A 22203-nucleotide genomic window follows, 5' to 3' on the forward strand; every position below is an offset into this window, starting at 1 on the left:
TGAATCATATGGCTTATTGTGTAATAAATGAAAGGGAAGTCTATTAACAGTCTGAGCCAGACGAGTTCGAGTTTGAGTTTGTGTTCTAAAAATAGCCCTTAGGTAATAATTTCATCAGAAAGTTGAACGCTTCCTACCCAGACGTTTCACATGTAGTCACATTGTAATTCGCATGTGCAATACCAATATATAGTTTATTCACATTAGGAGCCCAGATATTTCTATGCAAAAGTTTTTACTGGATCTAAAACCCTCAGACATTTGTATACAAACAATATTCTCCACAGTGTAAACGCTTGATTATAAACCTATAAATTTGTGTTCTTCAAAATTGCGTAAGCAGGAATTAAGCCTGTATTCGCAATACCAATATATAGTTTATTCACATTAGACGCCCAGATTTCTGCGCAAAAGTGTTCTTGACAAATTTAGACTGGTTTTATAGCCCTTAGGCATTTGTCGGATATACAAACAGTATTCTCCACAGTGTGTTAATTTTCCGTATAAACTTCCACACTGCCACATTCAATTGGATTTCAGGTAAGTGTTTTAAATTCTCAGGCAACAATCCTAAACTAAAAGGGAATAATTGCCAAGAACTTTTCATCCGCGCGCATGATCGAACATGTTTGGGGAAAATCAGCCAAAAAGTGGCCTAGGGTGTATAGGTTTGTTACTACTTACGTTTGACGGGCTTTCTAATGATACCATCACAAATCTGCGCGGTGAATATATCAATCGTCCAAAATTGAGTAAACGAAAAACACAATTGAGCATATAGTTTCTCCCCCACAAAATTGGGGTCGGAAAAATTATATTGCTATTATTCAGTACCGTATGTAGCCATATGTAATGAGTTCCATAGACAAAGTCTCTATCGATCATTTAAAAAATACAGGGCTCATATATTTATTGATGCAAAAATTGTGCAAAACAATGCTCTCTATCGGATTCTACTTACTGTTAAGGGAAATATTTAATCTCAATTCAAAATTCAGCCTAACAGCAATTGATCAAGTGTGACATACCTCTCTTCATACAAATGCGGCGTTTTGATAGATGGTCGAGCATCAGGGACAATCCATCCTGCACAATTCGGTAAGCCAGATCACTTTCCTCTGACATACGTCTCTCCATAACCAGAGCACCCGCATGAATCACTTTTAATTTGGAATTGTCATTCGCCGATACTACAGAAAACAAGCAATCCGAAAATCGACCATTTCCATGTACACAATATACAATAGCACAACTGATTATCAAAACATATGGAAGAACCTACCAAAAATCAAAATTGCCCTTCACTACCAAGCCTACACAGCGACCCAATGTCTTCGCTTTTGGCCAGTATATTCTGTTTGTAACCGACAAGTCAAATTGCTCAAGCGCACAAAGAATATGTTGCATTAAAAGAAACAGCCGAATACAACCACAAAAACTGTTCTAAACTTCGTTCCGAAGCAACCAAAAACGATGGTAGTTCTTTTTCTGTAGTTCTGTTTGATTTTTCTGATTAATTTAAATCCAAAAACAAACAACCCCTCAGATCTCATAATCTTCATCATGTAAAAACCTTTTGCCTGCAATATGGTTTAACAAATATGATCTGTTGAAAAAAAGCGGTTCTGAACTGACCGATCTAACCAACACGCTCCACTGAGTCGCGAATGGCTAAGCTCAAGCCCATGGAAGGGCAAAGAGTAACTCAATCTTAGATCAGGCAAACAGTTTTGATGCTCTCAGATTGAGTTGTCATCATAGGGGTTAAACAACAGGGAAAACAAAATAAAAAAGTGACAATGGCTTAATTTGCAAACAAGTTCGAGGTTTGATTGTAGCTGTCGGCTGCTTAATAGGTGTGTGTTTGTGTGTATGTGCGTGTCCAGAGGGGGGGGGGGTGGAAGCAATATCACTAAGGGGCTTAAAATTATGTTCTTATTACGGACTAACACAAAAATTTTATCTTAAAAAACATTTTTTATCTCGCTTTCGTTTGACATTTAAAACTATACTGTCACCAATGGAGTTCACCTATTGAAAAATGCTAAGGACATAGCCGGTTGCTTAGACATTGCTAAGAACATAGCCGGTAAACTTCCAGAAAATCGCCACCGTTGACCCGCGTGACGTACATCAGGATTGACGGAGAAAAGGAAAAAAGGAGACAAAAATTGACCGAATTTTTCTAAAGAGTCAAAAAGTGTTCTAATTTTGTATGCAGTTTCAGTTAGATTCCAAAATTATACTAAATTCAGCTTCTAAGCTGAAATCTATTAAGCTAAATACTAATGCCAGCTAGCAACCTCTAATTAATCTTGATAACCTAATGTACTTTGACTTAAGGATTGGACTCATCGGTTTATCCTGTTTCTTTTGATTCCGCTTTGCTGATATTGATTGTATTCACTATATTGGGCAAATCAATGAGTGAAAGAATTTAAAATCCATTCAGTGAATATGGCAGGTCAGGGGTCAAACGCAAAAATCGCCACTTAAAATGAAAAACGTGATCAAAGGTAAAGCGAATAAACATAACCGACTAAACGTCGGAAGAATTGCTCTCGAACAACTAGTGGGAGCTCTAATCAATTGCAGCCTATTTCAGTCGGGGGGGGGAGAGGAGGAGGGAGGGAAGGATGGCGAGCCTAAATGGGACTAAGAAGTTCAATAGTGGGCTTCAAATAACCACATTAGAGGTTAACATATACCACATTAAGATTTAAAGTAAAAAGGCACCAGTTTCGGCGCACTTTTCATTTGACTTTTAGTATTAAATTTCCGCCAATTGAGTTCAGCTGCTTGAAATTGAGATTGAGAGAGAAATTTAGATCACACGAATCGCAAAAAGTCAAGGGCGTAGTCACTCGAAAAGTCAAAATTGTCAAGCGAAAATTTTGCAAAAAAAACATAGCCGGTAGAATACCGGAAACGACTCGAATCTTCGTGCATTATAATCTCTAACCTAACCTTGCCGAAATCAGAACATCAAAATAGACAAGAAAAAAAAACAAAAGTAGCCCAACAAACCACATTAGTGTTTTAGAAATAGCGACAATTTTTTAGGTGCGGGAATTAAGTGGGGTGGGTTGGTAGATAGGTTGGGGAGGTGGGTAGTGCTGGGGTAGTTGGGGGGGGAGGTGGGGGTAGCTAGGTGAAGGGAGGAGGTAGGGGTAGGTGGGGGGTAAGTTGGGGGGGGGTAGATAGGTGGTGATGGTGGTGGGGGGGGTTGTGCTGTTGTAGTTTAGATAATTAGGGATGACTATATAGGAACAAAAAATCTCAAAATGACCTTCACCCTAAACATTACCAGCAGTTCCTAATTACTATACATTACGAACGAAGCTACTGTTAAAGTCCAATGTTCGAAAACAGAAGTCAACAATCAAAAATGGAGGTAAAAGCTCGAACAGAAAGAAGTCAAAATTCAAGTCATGAACAAGCTTGCTCTCTGCTAAAAACAAAAACCTGTAGAATCTCAAAACTCCTCTTCGAGTCGTAAAAAACCTGTAGAATCTCAATACTCCTCTTCGAGTCGTAAAAAGACACACACGTTTACAATAATTGCTATGAACTTCGTTCAAGAGCAATTTAAAAAACCAGGACTAGTCCTAACCTACAATTCAGAATTTTCATTGACTAGAAAAAATTCTGGGCCTAAAATGGAAAAAATGGGTTTGAAAAACCATTTAGACAGCCATCCGATCAATAAAATTGAGCAAACAGTAACAAATCGAAGTGAAATTGACGCATAAGAACAAAAAACAACCGAGAAAACGAAATTTTGTTCAAGCAACTCATTCACTTTAGTATCCTTTAGATTTGTTAGAATCTACTTTAAATTCACACATAACCACTGGGTTTTCTCTCCACCTGTTTCGACGTGACTTAAATGATCCACGCGATTTTATTTCAAAAATTATGAAATTGTGTGAACCGATGAAGACAGTGCCCCAACAAAATTCAAATTCTTTGAGTATTAAAAAAGGAGAGCGGCTAAACAATTGCCGTTGAGAGGCTGACCGGGGCTATTAATCAAACACAACCAAACAAAACGTCAGGCCAATTGGCTTAAGACTGAATACAGTTGCTACAAACCCCATTTGACAGCAATTAAAAACCATTAGCTGATCAACTAAGTTCTCAAATTTGACACACAATTTTGATTTGACTGATAATGCCATCCTTTTTCAGATGGAACAGAATAGACGTTTTATATTAGTATTTTTATACAACGCATGATGTAAATAGACTTTTCTGCAATTTTTTCATGCTCTCTCAACTTTGGTCAGGTAAGGAGTGGAGGAATTAACATAAGTGATTTTTCTGGATTGAATCAACAACATGTCCCCACTTCATCAAGTAAGAACTCACAGAAGCCGTTGCAAATTCCCCTTTCTCGCTTCTGATACGACCAGTGGACATTCAATTAGTGTTTGCATACCAAATTTATTTCTGACTGTTGTAAGCCGGTCAAGACAACGCTTAACCATGAAAATAAACTAAAAACTTACGCACTTTAGATCGAGGGTTTAAAAAACTGATCGAAAGGTAGCATCTGTCAGGCAGAAAATTTTCATTCGGTCACATAACCAGAAGAATACCAAAAACACGACGGCGACAATCAAACTGAACTCTAGAATCAACAATGACCAAAGCAACAGATAAAAACCAATTAGACAATATTAAATCAATTAAAAAAAGCCGATAGAAAGATAAAAGGGACTGATATAAAACGGCAAGCATTTGAAAATTATTCAATCAATTAAAAAAAGAAGATAGAAAGATGAAAGAGAATGGTATAAAACACTAAGAATTTGCTAGCGATATCGAAACACTCCAAATGCAGTTAAAACATTTCTTACTTTTGAGCAATAATAAACAACTAGCGAAACCGCAAAACAATTACAGAGCTGCTTCTTGCTTGTTTAAGATTGAAAATGTAAAAAATCCCTAACCTAAATTTCAATTTAAAAAAACGAAAAAAAGGCGGACAAAAAAGGAAAAGCGAGGAGAGATAGATTGCGAGGAATTGGTGAAGAAAGAAAGATCATACACCCAAAAACGTGGGATGAATTGGAGACAAACAAAGATCTGCAGAGAAAGAAGATCTACAGAAATCGATAGAAAAAGATAGATAGAAAGAAAGAGATAGATAGAAGGCCGGAAAAAAGCAATAGGGAGAGATAGATAGAAAGGCCGGAAAAAAGCAATAGGGAGAGATAGATAGAAAGGCCGGAAAAAAGCAATAAAATAAAATAGAAAACTGAGAAAAAAACAAGAGCGAGAAGGAAAGAATAAGAGAACACAAAAAGGAAAGTGAAAACAGAAGAAAAAAGATACAGAGCGAGATAGGAAACAAAAAATGACGTAAAATAAAGGACAGAAGAAAAGAAACCCACAGAACAGGAGAGAGAAAAAGAATAAACTGAGAAAAAATGAGAAGAAAAACAGCCCGTAACGGGAGAGCGAGAAAGAAAGAAAGAAAGTGTGTGTGTGTGTGTGTGTGTGTGTGTGTGTGCGTGAGAGAGAGAGAGAGAGAGATGTGTGTGTGTGTGTGTGTGTGTGTGTGTGTGTGTGTGTGTGTGTGTGTGTGTGTGTGCGTATGTGTGAGAGGTAGAGAGAAGAGTGATGAAACTAGAGATAGTTGTTATAAGGAAAAAAGTCGAGGAAAAATAATTTCAAAGAGCAAAAGAGTGAAAAAAAATAAAAATAGAAGAGAGAAATAAGAAAGAATCAAAGAAAGAAGAACGAAAACGATCAAGACAATCAAACAGACTACTATAAAAAAGAATGTAAAAATAAGATCTTAAAGATTGGGAGCGATAGAGAAAAAGACAGGAAACAAATAAAAAGCAAAAATTGAAATAAAATGGAAAATTGAAAGAAATGAAAAGAGCGAGGAAAGAATTAGAGAGCACAAAAACGAAAGTAGAAAACAAAATATAAATTCTTTGAATTGAAAAGAATAGGCCCGTTATGAAAGCCCGCTAAGATGAGGGAGTCTATTAATCAACTAAGAAATTTGTATTAACAGTCCATATTTGGGTCGTAATTCACTTTTAAGCAAATCTAAAAAAGCAAATGATTGTAGCTAACTGATTCTTCTGACGATGTCTGTAGTGTAGGAAACTTTGCGCCCACCATCCGTGTCTTTGCGCTTCAGCAAATTGTGAAAAGAGAAGCTGTTGGAGACACCAAAATCATTCTTCAACGAAGCAACGCAAAGGTCACTTTCGATGTCACTCATGTAAACGAACGGATCTTCCTTGAAACCTAAAAGCGAAACAAATATTAAAAACTCCGTTTGTTTGGCAGTTCTTAAGTAATTATCTACATTAGATGTTGCAAAAAGACTCCAAATTGCGTGACCAGAACCAATGTTCAGAAGTCACAAACACAAGAAATTTCATACTGAGTTTATCATTCGAAGAGATCACAAGCTAACAAATAACATTGCCAGGAACTTCTACAATAGCTTTTTTGTATATCTCACAGTACATTTTTTCACTGCTATCCTACAACAAAAAGGTAATAACAAAAAATGGAGCATCTTTTTTCACAAGAAAAATATATGAAAACAAGAAAATCTATGCCCCTTCAGATCTCAATCTATACCGTGTTAAAAATTTCCTGCCTGAAATGTGAAAATTCACGCAAAAAATTGTCTGATGAATCAAGTGCTAGCACACTTGAGATCCCCTGCAAAGTTCATAGTCTGGCATGATATGGCATAAAGCCAGAGAAGGCACTCACTGGGACCGATTCAGACGACCATGGAAGGCCAAAATCGAGAATTCTTATAGAAAAATCCAATAAGGTTTTAACGAAGCTCAAACTTTTCTTGTCAAGAATAATTTGTCATCACTGGGGCAAATTCTTGATAATTTAGACGATTGGTACCTTTAAATCTCGCTTGTTTAGCTGGGGGTGGCGCTGCGTTCTCAAAAGAAAGTGAATCGGCGTTCAAATCCTCAAGCGCATCCTCGTCGCCAACAGCCGATCCAGGCTCATTGGCGTTTCCAGAGCAGTTCTCCCTGCTTGAATCTTCGGATTTAGCGTTGGCGTTCGATAGATGAGAGTTGTTACCAAACGATTCAATTCTGAAAAGACAGATAAAGAAAAATTGTACACAACTGTTCAGCCTCGATGTATAAAACTATTTTTGAAAATACAGTTGATGTCCCAAAACTTTCCGGTCATTATCAACATGTTTCTCGTTTAGAACTTTTTATTCCTCCTCTGGATAATCCGCTTCACCTGTGTCTATTGGTGAGATTAAAAATGACCAATACCCACAAAATTTAGATCACAGTCGAATGGAAAAACTAAAATGAGATATCCTGAATATCCACAGAACTGACTTACTGAAGCTTCTGACGCTTGGAGTTATTGACCAGTTTTTCAATGACAGCAACAAAGAAGCCACCAGTATTCTGCTTCTGTGGCAATATTCTAACACATCTTTCCAATTGAAACTCGTTTGCTTTATCTTCAGGTGAAGGAAACACAGTTGGTTGCAGTTTCAGTTTATCTGGCAACTCACTTTTCCGAGCTTTGTAGTCATCAAAGGATTTGAATGAGGTTGTCTCGTCAGCATAAACAGACCACGTTTTAAGCCCTTTCTCTCGGATGAGACCAGGTAGTTCATCGGAGACGTCTAAAAGCCGAATGACGTTTGTGCCGAAAAAGTTGATAGCAGCGTTGATGACAGCTTCATTTTCCACGGGATTGAAGGAGCATGTTGAATAGACGAGTCGACCTCCAGCTGAAATGAGACTGCAGCTTAAAAACATTTTCGTGAATGAGTGAAGATTGGTTGACTTCGCCCAGTATTATATTTTAGCTTTAATTTACTCAAGCAAAAACTGTCAACGAGCAGTTCGAAACTGAGTTCGTGAATGATGTTTCCTCGAGTAATCACTCATTAAACATCCTAATAGAAGTCATTTTACCAATACTGCCTGAATACGTCATTTTACCAGTTGACAATTGCGTTCAGAACTGATTAGGATGCAGAAGATAAGCGCTAGGATAGACACCAACTGACCACGCCAGGAACCTTACAATAACGATAGTAGTGGCAAAATGCTTACATTTCAGAAGGTGGATTCCTCTCTTGAGAATAGCGAGCTGCAGTCTATGTAGACTGTTGCCGTTCTTGGAATGCCATTTGGCCCAAATTGTGTAGTTCTTGCGCAAGGTCGCGTCTCCAGTACAAGGCACATCACACAACACCCGGTCATACATCAGGATACGCGCTAAAAGAACAAATAGCAGCTAAAAATTCCAATTAACGTTATTATATTTGTACGATAATTATCGGGATTTGATGGATACTTCGATGGTCAAAAGCAACAGAGGATGATTTGGAGGGTCCCTGTTCGAAAAAGATATAGTTTATTTTTGAGCTCATATGTTATTTTTTTCACAGTGAATAATATCGATTTCCTCTGCTTCGCTAAACAACGCGAAATACTGGCATTAAATAAAACTGAACAAGTTCAAAATATAATCTTTTCAAAACTTCATTTAGCCCCTCGGAATTAAAATGGAGTGATTAACTAGAATCATTTTACAACGCCTTCTAAGTTGTATTAATCCTACGTAAATATTTACTAATCTTCAAGTTGGGCAAGTTCCAGTTTTTGCACGTTTCTTGATGTTGATTAAGTACATATACAGTTCCGTATTGGCACACATTTTTTTCAGAATTAAGGACTCCACCAAGTACATAACAACTCTTTACAGTATTCACCAACTATACAAATAAATCTTCATCCAACTTATAAGGTAAATAGAAGAACTTTTCAGTAAGTAATATGTTTACCAGAAATCTGCCATTCTGCGGTTGTTTTCAATAAAAAATAAACAACTTAGAGGATAGTCCTAGATGGAAAAAGGGACCAAATATGGCCTTGAGAACTATTTAAATATGAACCAAATAAAAGGATTTATGTAAGAATATTTAGCGCTTTATTGAGAGCAAATATCACGTAACTATGAGGCACGAAATATGGGCGTGACAAGCCGCAATAGATTAAAAGATCACCAGTCTCGAAAAGATAATAAAAGAAACAGATCAAAAAGAATTTTCGTCTTATTGTATACCGAGACGTTAAATTTTGATCGTCTTTTCAACTTATTGCTGCTTCTAGTATCTGCTCTCAAAAAACTTCAATTAGAGTGACACACACTCACTTGAACGTAAAGAGAAGTCAATTTCAGATTGAGTAATTCACTTTTGAGAGTGAGGTAAGTCACGTGTGGCCGAGAACTTAATCCCACGATTGAGCAACAACTTTCTCCAATAGGAGTTAAAAAATCGTCGAGCACAATATTCGGCTGAAAATGCATGAAGAAACAAAAAAAGTAGATTTGATTGTGACGTCATATGGTTGTAAAAAATCTTGACGACGAAATGAAGAACAAAGCAGGACCAGTCCTGACTATCAAACCAGAGAATTTATTTAATTAATCACCTTAAAATTAATATTTTACAGCAACATCAATCTAAGACAGCCAACAAACCCCCTGACCCTATATTCGCAAACTAAGGGAACCTCATCTACAAGAGAAAAATCCTTATCCAGAGCGTATCATAAAGCTTTAAAAGTCATAACAATCTTTTCTGCAGTTCCAATGGCTGAAAAAAAAGGACAATAGAACTACAAATGAAGATTCGCTAATTCACTCAAACCTTTTAAAAATAAATGGTATCTCAGTGAATAACAACGTTAGCTAAAAAATGGAGAAAATAAATTAAAATTACGCAACGCTAAAGGTGAACAAGAATTTACTATTGCTTCAAAGACTAATTGAAAAGACTACTACAAAAACACTTAGGACCAAAAAATCGACTATATTTTTTTGAAAGCAGGTGTTAAAATCTTATAAACGACTGCTGTGAACTCAAGCGACTAACTAGATTCACCTTTTACTCATTAGCAACCGATGAAATCCGGCTTTAATGAGATTAGCTGATGAAACAGTAAAAAGTACCAATAAAACGACCAGTCAAATTCTTAGAAAAGCGTATAAGTAAAAGAAAAAACATATAAAAACTGAAACAATTAGACCAATTAAAATAAGACGGCAAAAAGTTCTTTAAACTCAAAAAATCATTAAAATACTTTGAGAGCAAATAGTGTCAAAGTCTTGAAAAGCAATACTCGTGAACTCAAGCAATTAATTAGGCTCAGTTATGCCTTATTAGCAACTATGGATACTCATTGATAATATTAGATAATATTAGGTGATAAGACAACAGAGGCGATATTAAAAAGGGCAAAATCAAAAATTCGATAACATTTTATGACAAAAAATTATTATTGTCATTAAAAAACTAGTTGATAAGACAACAGAGACTATTAGAAAAGGGGCAAAAAGCAAATTTTCAATGATATTCTATGACAACAAATAGTGTCCAAATAAATGAAAACATTAGCTGCCGTCGATGAGGTCAATCAATTGCAAATAGGCGGTCAATCAATCAATTGTAATTCAATCAATTGTATCATATTTTTATCACTCAAGAGAAGAAAAACTGAAAAGAGCAGTTAAATTGCCCTCATTTCACTTTATAGGACGCTTCAAACCTACTGCTTTTTGGCCGCATGCATTAATCCAACGTGATTAAAATCACCAATCCAATTTGACTTCTCACTGTCGTGAAAAAGCCGGAAAAACGTGAACAGATCTAAAAATAAAAGACACCACACCAATACAATCCAAATATTTTTTATTGTAATTAAAACCAAGAGAAGGCCAATGATAGCCCCAGCTATTGCTTTGCGACTATTAATAATCAACTCTTGCACGGGAAGCAGCATCTGGACACAGCAACGATATCAAGTATGGCTTCAGATATGAACGATAGAATATGTTAAGAACAGGCTCATTAATTTCAAGCAACAGTTAAGACTCCTATCAAACATTATTGAAAAAATAAACGATTGTCACCATGATGTTTCACCAGATTACCGGATATAATTTATTGAGAAACTTTAATATTTTGGTCACATATAAAAAAATCACAAAATTTGACTGATGGCTTTCGGCAATTAATCAAATTGAGAAGAGGTATAATAGAGCAGAAAGTTTTGCGTATTGCAGTTCGGTTATATCGTCAACATTAATGTTCGGTTACAGCTGAGTCTTCCGAGGTTGATATTCGGATAGAGCACCCACTTTCGGTATTGACATTCCATTACAGTTAAAGTATATTTTAATATCTTCAATGAACCGTTCTCAAAAATTGCAGAACACGTCTTTGTACAAGAACACACAGTATAAATGTTACAAAATGATTCAGCATAGCTGCCAGATTGCCAGAAAATAGCCGCAATAGCTTCGTAGATCTGCAGTCTAAAAAACAGTAAAAAAGACAGACCAAAAAACTGTCTTTTCATTGAAGGCTGATATGTTATATTTTGATTAGAAATCTGTATATATTTTGATTAAAAATCTGTATAAGTTATTGCTGCCTCTATTAGCTGATCTCAAATAACCTTTATTTAGAGTGACATATACCTATTTGACCTTATCTCTTTGAATTAAAGTAAATAAAAGTCAATCTCAAGGCGAGGAAGTCATTTTTGAGAGTGAGGTAAGTCAAATGTGACCAAAATTTAATCACGCGAATGCACAAAAAAACTCGCTGCACTAAGAGCGAAAAATGACGTCACGCACGCAATTTAGTTGAAATTACATGAACGAGTGAACAAAAAGCAGATTTGTACTTGTTGTGACGTCATATGGTCGTAACAAAAATCGCGACGACGAAAAAAAAAAACATAGCCGGAAGAATTCCGGAAGCGACTCGCAGCGTCAAAACTTCAAGAAACAACAGTAATTGCAGCTAAAACTATTACCTTTTGTATTAAACTATTAAATCATTACCTCCCCAGGTCCGATCTAAAAATTGGTGAAATTTAAACCACTGTCGCCAAAAGAAACAAAAGGCAGCAAAATTTTATATCATTGAAAACGTTTGGACAAGTTTAAAAAGTCCGAAAGCATTCGGATGGTCAAAAAATTAATAGGCTGAAAAAAGTGAGAGTGCTAGCAATAGCCCTAAAAAAATTCACGATTCCAATCTCAAAGCCATCGCGAAAGCAAACGACAGATGGTAATAATAACTTAAAAAAAGTTACTAAATTTTTCGAAAAAAAGAATGCCAAATTTAAGATTCAGAGTACTAGAACTAGTAAATTTATATTTCTATTCTCTACAATTAAGACAAAAACAAAACATACTTCTTATTTGTTGTATTTATGCTAAAAAACATGATTTCATACTAGTTCAGAAATTAAAATAATCATAGAAATACATAATCAAAAGAATAAAATGCAAAGGCAAAAAATCATTCAAAAACAATACCAAGGCGGAAAGAAAATTGAAATAAATATTAATGAGTGGAATATTTGGAAAAGGCTTTCTAGCAAACTCAGTACTGCCTTATGATGAATGAAATCAATGGCAAACTAAAGAAATGATGAAAATCTAAAAAGCTGATCATTCAATTTTTAACAACTGAAAAAATCAAAATAACCAATATAAAGGTAGGTGCCAGGACAAAGATAGAAAGATAAAAACTAGAATGTGAAGAATATGGAGACAATGTAAGGAACACCGTAACAAAGACTAATTCTTGATTTTTGAAAGTTAAAAACCGAATTAGAAAGAATCAAGAAAAACGAATACATTTCATTGTTCAGCATTCGAGACATAGAAAAGACAATTAGTCATCCGAGACAAAAGATCCATCTTCCTGAACAGAAAAAAATGCATAGAATTAAAACATAGAAAACATTGAAAAATTTTGCTAAAACTGGACAGCAAATTTTCAAGACTGCATTTATGAAAAAAATATGAACTGTTTTTCAAAATATTAACACTAGAAAATGATTGAAATTTTATTGAAACAAAATTAAAGTCTCCCATGTTTCACAAAATGACTTTCTAGGAAAAAACCAAAATAGAAAAAAATGAAAAATTGGAAAAAAAACTACCAAGTCGGATTAGCAGATGTACAATTTTATAAAACAAAATTACATCGGGGTAGAAAGAGGCGTTGAATATATGAATTATCGATAGGAATTTGCCATACTAAGTGATTTTTGACAACAGACGGCTGGGCTAACTAAAAACTCAAGATAAATGTGCCAATTTTGAACGAGGTTTACATTTCAATATAGCATCAACTTAAAATCATTTCTACAAAAAACCAAAATACAAGCAAAGAAACTGGGCCAGTTAGATGGAAAAAACGGTTATCTATATGTGCACTTCCACAAACTACTTTTCAAAGCCGAAAAGTCATTCACTAAACGCAACACATGATCAAAAAAACCGCTCAGAAAAATTTAGTTCACACGGCAATTTTTCTCACTTTCACTTTTAGGTCAAAACAGCGTCTGAACGAATAGTACTTCCGGTAAAAAAAACCTTAAGAAAACCAATACTCCTCTTCGAGTCGCAAAAACCAATAGAAGGCCAATAATAGCCCAGCTATCGCTGTGTGGCTATTAAACAAAAAAATGAGATCCAAAAAATTTTTAAAAGTTCATACAAATTATATTGGGATGCTTGCAATTGAGTTAGACTGATGTTTTGTAAATCTGCCCGTATATAAAATTTTGATTAAGCTATCCTCAATGACCTCATCACCTCTAATTGACCTCGCAAAATCGCGTTGTAAGAGGGAAAAGTTATATTAAGAGAGGTTTTAATTCGACGCAAAAGAAAATCTTTCGGTCGAATAAGTGTGAGAATGACGACACGACGTATTAAAAAATTGTACGGATGAAAAAAAGCCAATTTGAAGTGAGCATGACATCATTTGGCTTCAACAAAAAGTGTGACGAATAAAAAACATACCCGGCAGATTGCCGGAAAATAGCCGCCGTTGATTCCAATAAGCATGATTGGGATTGAAATAATCGAGGATTTTGAAAAAAAAAATTTTTTGTACAAAAACATTTTTGAGTCCGATTTATTTTGATGGCATTTCGTAGTTGAACATACTTCTGTTTCTTAGAGAGAAGCTACAGGGGCTGCTATCAGTACAAATAAGCATTAGAGATGGTAACTAAGACTTATAGGAACGACGTTCAAATAGCGGGCACCTAAAATTGGGCTTTATGGGTTTATCCCGTTTCTACTTCTGACTTCAATTTTTTATACTGACTCTGTTCATTTTGAATTGCTTTGATGAGCAACTGATGTTCAAAATCACTTTTAGCAGAATGAGAGAAGAGAGAAACTAGCCTAGAGAAGTCAAAAACATTTCACGCAAAATGTTGAAAAAGCGGCAAAATGAGGTAAAGCGAAACAATTTTTTATTCGACGAAGTAAAAAAACATAGCAGGACAAGTCCTGACGTACAATTCAAAGAATTTTCATTGATATAACAAACAACGAGACCTAGAACGGACAATGCGTGAATTGGGAAAACCATTTCTAAAAAAAACCAGATGAAAAAAAAACAAAAAAAAACAGAAAATCAATTCAAAATGCTGCTAGGGAGAACATAAAACCACTAGTGAGATATGTAATTCTGATTCTAACAAAAAATTAGTTCCACAATGAGCTGTGAATGGATTGGGAAAACTATTTAGAAAAAAATCCAATCCAAAAAATCGAAAAAACAGTAAAAATGAGATTGAAATTGCCGCAGGTGAACAAAAAACCACTACCGAGAAACCGAATTTTTGTTCAAACACCGTTTTCTCACTCTACTTTAAAATTAGAGCGAAAAAAATTGACGCCGCAAACCCACTCGCTTTTTCGCTCCATTTCCTGTTTCGGCGTGAGCAAAATCACCACTCCAATTTGACTTCAAAAATCATGAAAATGTGTGAAAAGATCTTAAAAACATAGCCGGAAGAATTCCGGAAACGACTCGAAGTGAAAATCGATTTAAAAACCATCCAACTACTCATCAAACAAAATGCGCTTTCACTAATTTATGATTATATTGAAACAAAGTCATGAAACAAAAAAAGTAAAAACAATAAAATCAAATCTGTTAAAATATGATAAAAAAATCTGATCAAACTTTGTTATAAATTGAGATCCCGAAAAAACTATCTCTGCCAAAATAACTTTATGAAAACAACTAGTACTTAAAAAACAACTTATGTGAGTTTTAAAAAAAACTTTAGGCTAAGTTATGAAAAAAAAGCTCTTAAAAACAACTTTCACTGAAAAACTGGAAAAAGTTACTAAATTTTTTAATATTTCAAAAAACATATAAATCCAAAAACAAATTCCCTTCAGCCAATAGGGTATCCAGATGCTCGCAATACAATAGGCAAGTCATAATAGGCAAAGAAACTGAGCTAAAAACAGAAAAAAAACGAACTGCAAAAAATTAAGAAAAATAGTTCCAATTTTCGCCATTTTTTAGTCATATTTCTCAACAAAAAAATGATTCTTACCCACAAAACTGTAACCAATTGTGATCATAAATTTGCTCAAGTAGAAGGGGTTTCTTCAATAACCAATTGAGCCAGTAAAAAAAATAATCGTCAAAAAAACGCAAAAATTAGCCCGAAAATCAGCAAAATACATTAAAAACCTCCGAATTATCATAAAATTCATACGAACTTCCAGAAACCTTTAAACCACTACCGATACCAGCCTAAAATTAAAACAAAATCATAACCAAACCTTTTAACCAAAATAAATGAAAATTTCTCGCTCTCTCAAAAACAGCGGTATGAAAAAAACCACTCTCTTTTCGCTCCGCTCTTCACTTTTGTTCAGCACCAAAATCACTCCAAATTTTTTCACGCGTTTCAATTCCCGCTTCAAAAATCACTCCACAAAAATTGATTTAAAAAAAGGACTCCAATACTCCTCTTCGAGTCGTAAAAAGACAGCGCCCCAATACAATTCAAATTCTTTGAATTGTAAAAATAGGAGCGTTATAATAGCAGGCTGAGAAGATGAGGGCGGCTATTAAAAACTAACTTCAACAACAAAAATTCAGAATCTTACAAAAATTCTACTCGACAAGGGCTGTCCCATGATACTACTCATGTATTCCTCGGATCTATAATGGGGATTGGGAGGGCGGGTTGAAGGCGGCTGGTCAATTAAAACTTTCAGAGCAAAACACCAGGTTAGCATAGAGTTCTCTCCCTCCGTATATAAAGCCAGAACAAAAAAATAACTGACTTCAACGTTGATCTTCGGTTTACTTTCTATTAAATAATAGGCAGTCAAAAGTATCTCAAAGAGCGAATCTAATATCGAAAAGGATAGAAACTAACTGCTCTCAGAGGAGTCACGAGTCTCCGGTAGAACATCCATATTGGGCATTGTTAGGCTACGTTACGAAAAAAAAAAGCTCTTAAAAACAACTTTCACTGAAAAACTGGAAAAAGTTACTAAATTTTTTAATATTTCAAAAAACATATAAATCCAAAAACAAATTCCCTTCAGCCAATAGGGTATCCAGATGCTCGCAATAAAATAGGCAAGTCATAATAGGCAAAGAAACTTAGCTAAAAACAGAAAAAAACGAAAAACTGCAAAAAATTAAGAAAAATAGTTCCAATTTTCGCCATTTTTTAATCATATTTCTCAACAAAAAAATGATTCTTACCCACAAAACTGTAACCAATTGTTATCATAAATTTGCTCAAGTAGAAGGTGTTTCTTCAATAACCATTTAAGCCAGTAAAAAAAATGATCGTCAAAAAAACGCAAAAATGAGCCCGAAAATCAGCAAAATACATTAAAAACCTCCGAATTATCATAAAATTCATACCAATTTCCAGAAACCTTTAAACCACTACCGATACCAGCCTAAAATTAAAACAAAATAATAACCAAACCTTTTAACCAAAATGAAAAAAAAACTGCTTTAAAATGCCGCACGTGAACAAAAAAATTCGCTCGCTTAGAGAAAATTTTTTCACACATCAATTTCTCGCTCTCTCAAAAACAGCGGTATAAACAAAAACCACTCTCTTTTCGCTCCGCTCTTCACTTTTGTTCAGCACCAAAATCACTCCAAATTTTTTCACGCGTTTCAATTCCCGCTTCAAAAATCACTCCAATAAAATTGATTAAAAAGGACTCCAATACTCCTCTTCGAGTCGTAAAAAGACAGCGCCCCAATACAATTCAAATTCTTTGAATTCTAAAAATAGGATCGCTATAATAGCCAGCTGAGAAGATGAGGGCGGCTATTAAAAACTAACTTTAACAACAAAAATTCAGAATCTTACAAAAATTCTACTCCACAAGGGCTGTCAAATGATACTACTCATGTATTCCTCGGATCTATAATGGTGATTGGGAGGGCGGGTTGAAGGGGGCTGGTCAATTAAATCTTTCAGAGCAAAACACCAGGTTAGCATAGAGTTCTCTCCCCCCGTATATAAAGCCAGAACAAAAAAATAACTGACTTCAACGTTGCTCTTCGTTTACTTTCTATTAAATAATAGGCAGTCAAAAGTATCTCAAAGAGCGAATCTAATATCGAAAAGGATAGAAACTAACTGCTCTCAGAGGAGTCACGAGTCTCCGGTAGAACATCCATATTGGGCATTGTTAGGCTACGTTATGAAAAAAAGCTCTTAAAAACAACTTTCACTGAAAAACTGGAAAAAGTTACTAAATTTTTTAATATTTCAAAAAACATATAAATCCAAAAACAAATTCCCTTCAGCCAATAGGGTATCCAGATGCTCGCAATAAAATAGGCAAGTCATAATAGGCAAAGAAACTTAGCTAAAAACAGAAAAAAAACGAAAAACTGCAAAAAATTAAGAAAAATAGTTCCAATTTTCGCCACTTTTTAATCATATTTCTCAACAAAAAAATGATTCTTACCCACAAAACTGTAACCAATTGTTATCATAAATTTGCTCAAGTAGAAGGGGTTTCTTCAATAACCATTTAAGCCAGTAAAAAAAATGATTGTCAAAAAAACGCAAAAATTAGCCCGAAAATCAGCAAAATACATTAAAAACCTCCGAATTATCATAAAATTCATACCAATTTCCAGAAACCTTTAAACCACTACCGATACCAGCCTAAAATTAAAACAAAATCATAACCAAACCTTTTAACCAAAATGAAAAAAAAACTGCTTTAAAATGCCGCACGTGAACAAAAAAATTCGCTCGCTTAGAGAAAATTTTTTCACACATCAATTTCTCGCTCTCTCAAAAACAGCGGTATGAACAAAAACCACTCTCTTTTCGCTCCGCTCTTCACTTTTGTTCAGCACCAAAATCACTCCAAATTTTTTCACGCGTTTCAATTCCCGCTTCAAAAATCACTCCAAAAAAATTGATTAAAAAAAAGGACTCCAATACTCCTCTTCGAGTCGTAAAAAGACAGCGCCCCAATACAATTCAAATTCTTTGAATTCTAAAAATAGGATCGCTATAATAGCCAGCTGAGAAGATGAGGGCGGCTATTAAAAACTAACTTTAACAACAAAAATTCAGAATCTTACAAAAATTCTACTCCACAAGGGCTGTCAAATGATACTACTCATGTATTCCTCGGATCTATAATGGGGATTGGGAGGGCGGGTTGAAGGGGGCTGGTCAATTAAAACTTTCAGAGCAAAACACCAGGTTAGCATAGAGTTCTCTCCCCCCGTATATAAAGCCAGAACAAAAAAATAACTGACTTCAACGTTGCTCTTCGTTTACTTTCTATTAAATAATAGGCAGTCAAAAGTATCTCAAAGAGCGAATCTAATATCGAAAAGGATAGAAACTAACTGCTCTCAGAGGAGTCACGAGTCTCCGGTAGAACATCCATATTGGGCATTGTTAGGCTACGTTATGAAAAAAAGCTCTTAAAAACAACTTTCACTGAAAAACTGGAAAAAGTTACTAAATTTTTTAATATTTCAAAAAACATATAAATCCAAAAACAAATTCCCTTCAGCCAATAGGGTATCCAGATGCTCGCAATAAAATAGGCAAGTCATAATAGGCAAAGAAACTTAGCTAAAAACAGAAAAAAAACGAAAAACTGCAAAAAATTAAGAAAAATAGTTCCAATTTTCGCCACTTTTTAATCATATTTCTCAACAAAAAAATGATTCTTACCCACAAAACTGTAACCAATTGTTATCATAAATTTGCTCAAGTAGAAGGGGTTTCTTCAATAACCATTTAAGCCAGTAAAAAAAATGATTGTCAAAAAAACGCAAAAATTAGCCCGAAAATCAGCAAAATACATTAAAAACCTCCGAATTATCATAAAATTCATACCAATTTCCAGAAACCTTTAAACCACTACCGATACCAGCCTAAAATTAAAACAAAATCATAACCAAACCTTTTAACCAAAATGAAAAAAAAAACTGCTTTAAAATGCCGCACGTGAACAAAAAAATTCGCTCGCTTAGAGAAAATTTTTTCACACATCAATTTCTCGCTCTCTCAAAAACAGCGGTATGAACAAAAACCACTCTCTTTTCGCTCCGCTCTTCACTTTTGTTCAGCACCAAAATCACTCCAAATTTTTTCACGCGTTTCAATTCCCGCTTCAAAAATCACTCCAAAAAAATTGATTAAAAAAAAGGACTCCAATACTCCTCTTCGAGTCGTAAAAAGACAGCGCCCCAATACAATTCAAATTCTTTGAATTCTAAAAATAGGATCGCTATAATAGCCAGCTGAGAAGATGAGGGCGGCTATTAAAAACTAACTTTAACAACAAAAATTCAGAATCTTACAAAAATTCTACTCCACAAGGGCTGTCAAATGATACTACTCATGTATTCCTCGGATCTATAATGGGGATTGGGAGGGCGGGTTGAAGGGGGCTGGTCAATTAAAACTTTCAGAGCAAAACACCAGGTTAGCATAGAGTTCTCTCCCCCCGTATATAAAGCCAGAACAAAAAAATAACTGACTTCAACGTTGCTCTTCGTTTACTTTCTATTAAATAATAGGCAGTCAAAAGTATCTCAAAGAGCGAATCTAATATCGAAAAGGATAGAAACTAACTGCTCTCAGAGGAGTCACGAGTCTCCGGTAGAACATCCATATTGGGCATTGTAATTGCATTATGGTTTGTCACTATCAAGCAAGGACTTCCCAGTCTCTTCAAATTGTGTGTCATCGTGTAACACCTGCAAATCATTCAACAGGATCCATCTTTTAGACCGATATGAAAAGTTCCAACATGTATGTGGAGCTCAATTTAATGCGTAGTGAGTACCACGTAACAATCAGATAAAAATCGGTTAACTTCTGTTAAATTTTGCTCAATTACGTTACTGCTTTCGACATCTGTGTTTTAATGGCAGTGTTATACTAAGCTGTCTACTGTTGGTCTCGTCGTGATTTTAAGGAATTAAACAGATTTGAATTTAAATAGATTTTTCTGTTATTTAGCAATTTTTTAGGTGCGGTCAATTGAATTCTAGTTTCGCTTTTTACCGTTCCTTCCCGACAAAGTAAACTAAAGAAGATACATGCGTTTCGATGGTGTATATATACTGTTGTCTGAAATTGATCTGTTGGCAACTAGCAGTTTTCTAGCCTTGACAGTGTTTTCATTAAAAAATTATGGCAATTTTGGCTATTTTTGTCCTTAACGCCTATGAGTCCCTAAACTGACAAGATTCAACTGAAATTTAACGAGGTACAAATGAAACAAAATAATTTTTAGCCATTAGTTTATAGTATTGATTACTTTGAAACTTTTGTTTTCGTAAAAAATTAATTTTTCTTTTCACTTTAATTGTTGTTTTTCTGTGTAGTTGTATCCCATCATCACATCCCGAGTACTGAAAGGTCTCTCTGATTGCAAGAGTGTCATAAATGATCATTTTTAATGGTTTCAGTTCATAGTTATTAAAATTGGACTAACAGAAACTGTTTACAGAATAAGTTAATTTTGCGTTCTGACCGTTTTCGTTATTTTTGTTATCTGACCTTTTAATCCAATTAACTGCCAGTATTATTTTGTCGCATTAATCTCTTTGGTTTAGACAATCGTTTATCGAGTTAAATTTGATTTAAAAAGTATCATTGAAACGAAGTCCGAGCTACCTACTACCAAAGCGCATGTTCAAATCTTTAGGTGTTGTATTTCTTTACTGATTTTTTAACTTTGATTTCTGTTCAAATGAATAGTGAATTTAAGGTGATTTTCCGATAAATTTAATATATGTTGGACCGTCTCTTAGTTTCAATAACAACAAGTCCAAATCGGCCATCTGATGACAACTCATTAAAGTAAGTTAGCGATTCCAATTTGTAGCTAATACAACTGACAAGAAGGTCATTTGTTAACACTTTTGTGGATTTTACTGAATCTCAATTCTCAAAACTTTACTGTTACCCACTTGCATTGGAGAAAGTTTTGTCACTTTTTCGCATAGCGAAAATGTGAATTAAGGTTCGCTTTTTCTACGATCAATTGGTAGGAAGTAGTTGAAGATTTCAACATCCCGTTTTTTTTCAAATACGACGCCATTATTTCTCAAAAAGGTTTGTGTTTTGGTGAAATTTCCCAATTTGTCTTTTAGTTTGTCCCGTTTTCCAATAACGGGTAACCTGAATTTAGTTGGTTGCATTGCATTATAAAGCATTTGGCACCAAAATTTTCGAAAAAAAGTTGAGTTCTCCTTTTTCAATTTTTTTTCGTAAATATGGGTTTATATGATTTGATCACCAATTTGTCAGATAACAAAGTTATCAGATAATAATAATAATAAATTGTTTACTCGTGTCTTTACAGAATAAATCGAGCACTTACACAGTTGATCAATACATATAAAAAAGAGCACCAGAAAGATCGCCATTAGACCATAAGGTCCGTTTTCAGGCGTCTCATAGTCGGAAGAGAAATTTCATGTTATTTATTTTAAAAGTTATTTAGTGGAAATCAAAATTAAAGTGATAGCGAGAAAAAAAGGAAGATTACTATTAAAATGATTTCAAATTGGTCATAATTTTTGATGAATAAAGTTTCTATTTTAAGCCATAAATTAACCTAGTGAGTTGTTCATTCAGTAAAAAATAGTTTTCTAGCTTTTTGTGAGCAAAACTATTCAACTGTGCACCACTCAAATTTTTCATTTTGTTACAAAATTAGAATCCAGTTTGAGAAAAACGTTTATGAGTTTTCGGATTTTATTTGACAGACTGTTTTCGGTAAAAGATGAATTAAGGGGTACAGCTTTAACTCGTTTTTCGCATGAGCACAGTT

The 22203-nt window shown here is 34.7% G+C and overlaps 1 protein-coding gene across 1 annotated transcript in view; it reads right to left on the minus strand.

Annotated features, from left to right (window-relative positions):
- Nucleotides 1-22203, minus strand: part of LOC142342804 (RNA cytosine-C(5)-methyltransferase NSUN2-like) — a 46045-nt gene that overhangs the window by 18495 nt on the left and 5347 nt on the right. Inside the window, exons 3-8 of the mRNA XM_075394383.1 lie at nt 19992-20116; nt 8094-8258; nt 7366-7765; nt 6901-7100; nt 6097-6273; nt 1029-1190 (exon numbers count right to left, since the gene is read on the minus strand). Coding sequence (XP_075250498.1) covers nt 1029-1190; nt 6097-6273; nt 6901-7100; nt 7366-7765; nt 8094-8258; nt 19992-20116 — 1229 coding nt within the window. The remainder of the gene's footprint in view (nt 1-1028; nt 1191-6096; nt 6274-6900; nt 7101-7365; nt 7766-8093; nt 8259-19991; nt 20117-22203) is intronic.

This window comes from Convolutriloba macropyga, chromosome 7 (assembly GCF_964194025.1).
Source record: "Convolutriloba macropyga chromosome 7, txConMacr16.3, whole genome shotgun sequence".
Classification (NCBI taxonomy): domain Eukaryota; kingdom Metazoa; phylum Xenacoelomorpha; order Acoela; family Convolutidae; genus Convolutriloba; species Convolutriloba macropyga.